Source organism: Echinococcus granulosus, assembly GCF_000524195.1.
Source record: "Echinococcus granulosus chromosome Unknown EG_S00329, whole genome shotgun sequence".
NCBI lineage: Eukaryota > Metazoa > Platyhelminthes > Cestoda > Cyclophyllidea > Taeniidae > Echinococcus > Echinococcus granulosus.
Window position 1 is genome coordinate 4,080 of NW_020170709.1, and position 1,163 is coordinate 5,242.

Here is a 1,163-nt window from a genome sequence, read left to right on the forward strand (position 1 = left end):
TGTGACTAAGGGAATTATAAACAACTTGATAAGTATACACACGGATATTTAGGCAGTCAGTGTGTAAGTGACACAAGTGAGAATTTGGACTGAATGCAACATTTCGTTTAAAGTGTGGTTCACACATTTATTGATGCATGGGTGCGTGAATGCTGTCAAACGCAGTCACAAGATGAGCATGGTGATTTGGCAAAATTTCATTCTACAATTAATTAATGTTCAACCACAAGCAGCAGAGATGGTATTTTTCCGTGCAGAAATTTGGTTTAATTGGTGTTCAGATACTCTGCTTCTTAAGTGCGATCCCTTCCTCAGTGACGGCTCAGTGGCAAGTGCACTGTGGCAAGTGGCAAGTGTACTCGATGGAGTTCGCGCAGCACTTAATAAGTATGTGGTCTATAATTGTAAAAAAATAGGCATAAACTCTCATTCATTTTTTTCCGTATCTACTTTGTGTTTTAACATGTCTTTGCTAAATAATTGCGTTTCTGCTCTGCTTATTTTATTGCACCTCTTAAACAGGTACTGTGCCTCAAAGGAGAGAAGTGGTTTGTTGAATTTTCGAGAAAAAAATGAGCTTATAAACACTAAGCCGCAAACGGATGAGAATAGACCAGGCGTTGCTAAACTCGAGCAGATAGTAAATTATATGTAATTGCGCTACTGAAAAAACAAATCAAAAAATGTACAAATTAGCTTTAAGAGTGCATTCGATACTGTCCTCTACTTAGCAAACATTTATTCATCACTCAACATAGAGCTAATTGTAAGGGCACAAGTTTACCTGATCAGTAGAATGCATAGTTGTGGTCTTGTGATCTTCGCAAAATTAATCCAGATATCGTTATGAGATCGAGATGGTGGAAATTGCGCAAACTCCATGGCTACTTATTGCCAAATTTTCCAATGCTTTTTTCTTGTATGCTTGCGTGCACTTGCCTTTTTTCTTAGGAACCCACACACTAACGCGCTTTTCTGAATAAAGGTTCAATGTAGGCAACCTCAGACCCAACAAATGAACTGGGATTGGGTATGTGCACCATACCAAGAAAGGGAAAAATAGGAGTGGTGTGTCCACTACCATCGAGAAAAACTTGAATATAGGGGAGCAAAATATAGGATGCACAAAATAAGTAGCAATTTGACATAAAATTTTAACAGAT

General features: G+C 38.0%; 1 protein-coding gene across 1 annotated transcript; it reads left to right on the plus strand. All coding sequences in view use genetic code 11, as the record gives it.

Moving 5' to 3' along the window:
• Positions 1–238: 238 nt before the first annotated feature.
• EGR_11010 (hypothetical protein) lies at positions 239–655 on the plus strand (the record flags this gene model as incomplete). Its single annotated transcript, XM_024500259.1, has 2 exons — positions 239–387; positions 523–655. The coding sequence occupies 2 exons, from the start codon at positions 239–241 to the stop codon at positions 653–655; spliced, it is 282 nt and encodes a 93-aa protein (XP_024345325.1).
• Positions 656–1,163: the final 508 nt, after the last annotated feature.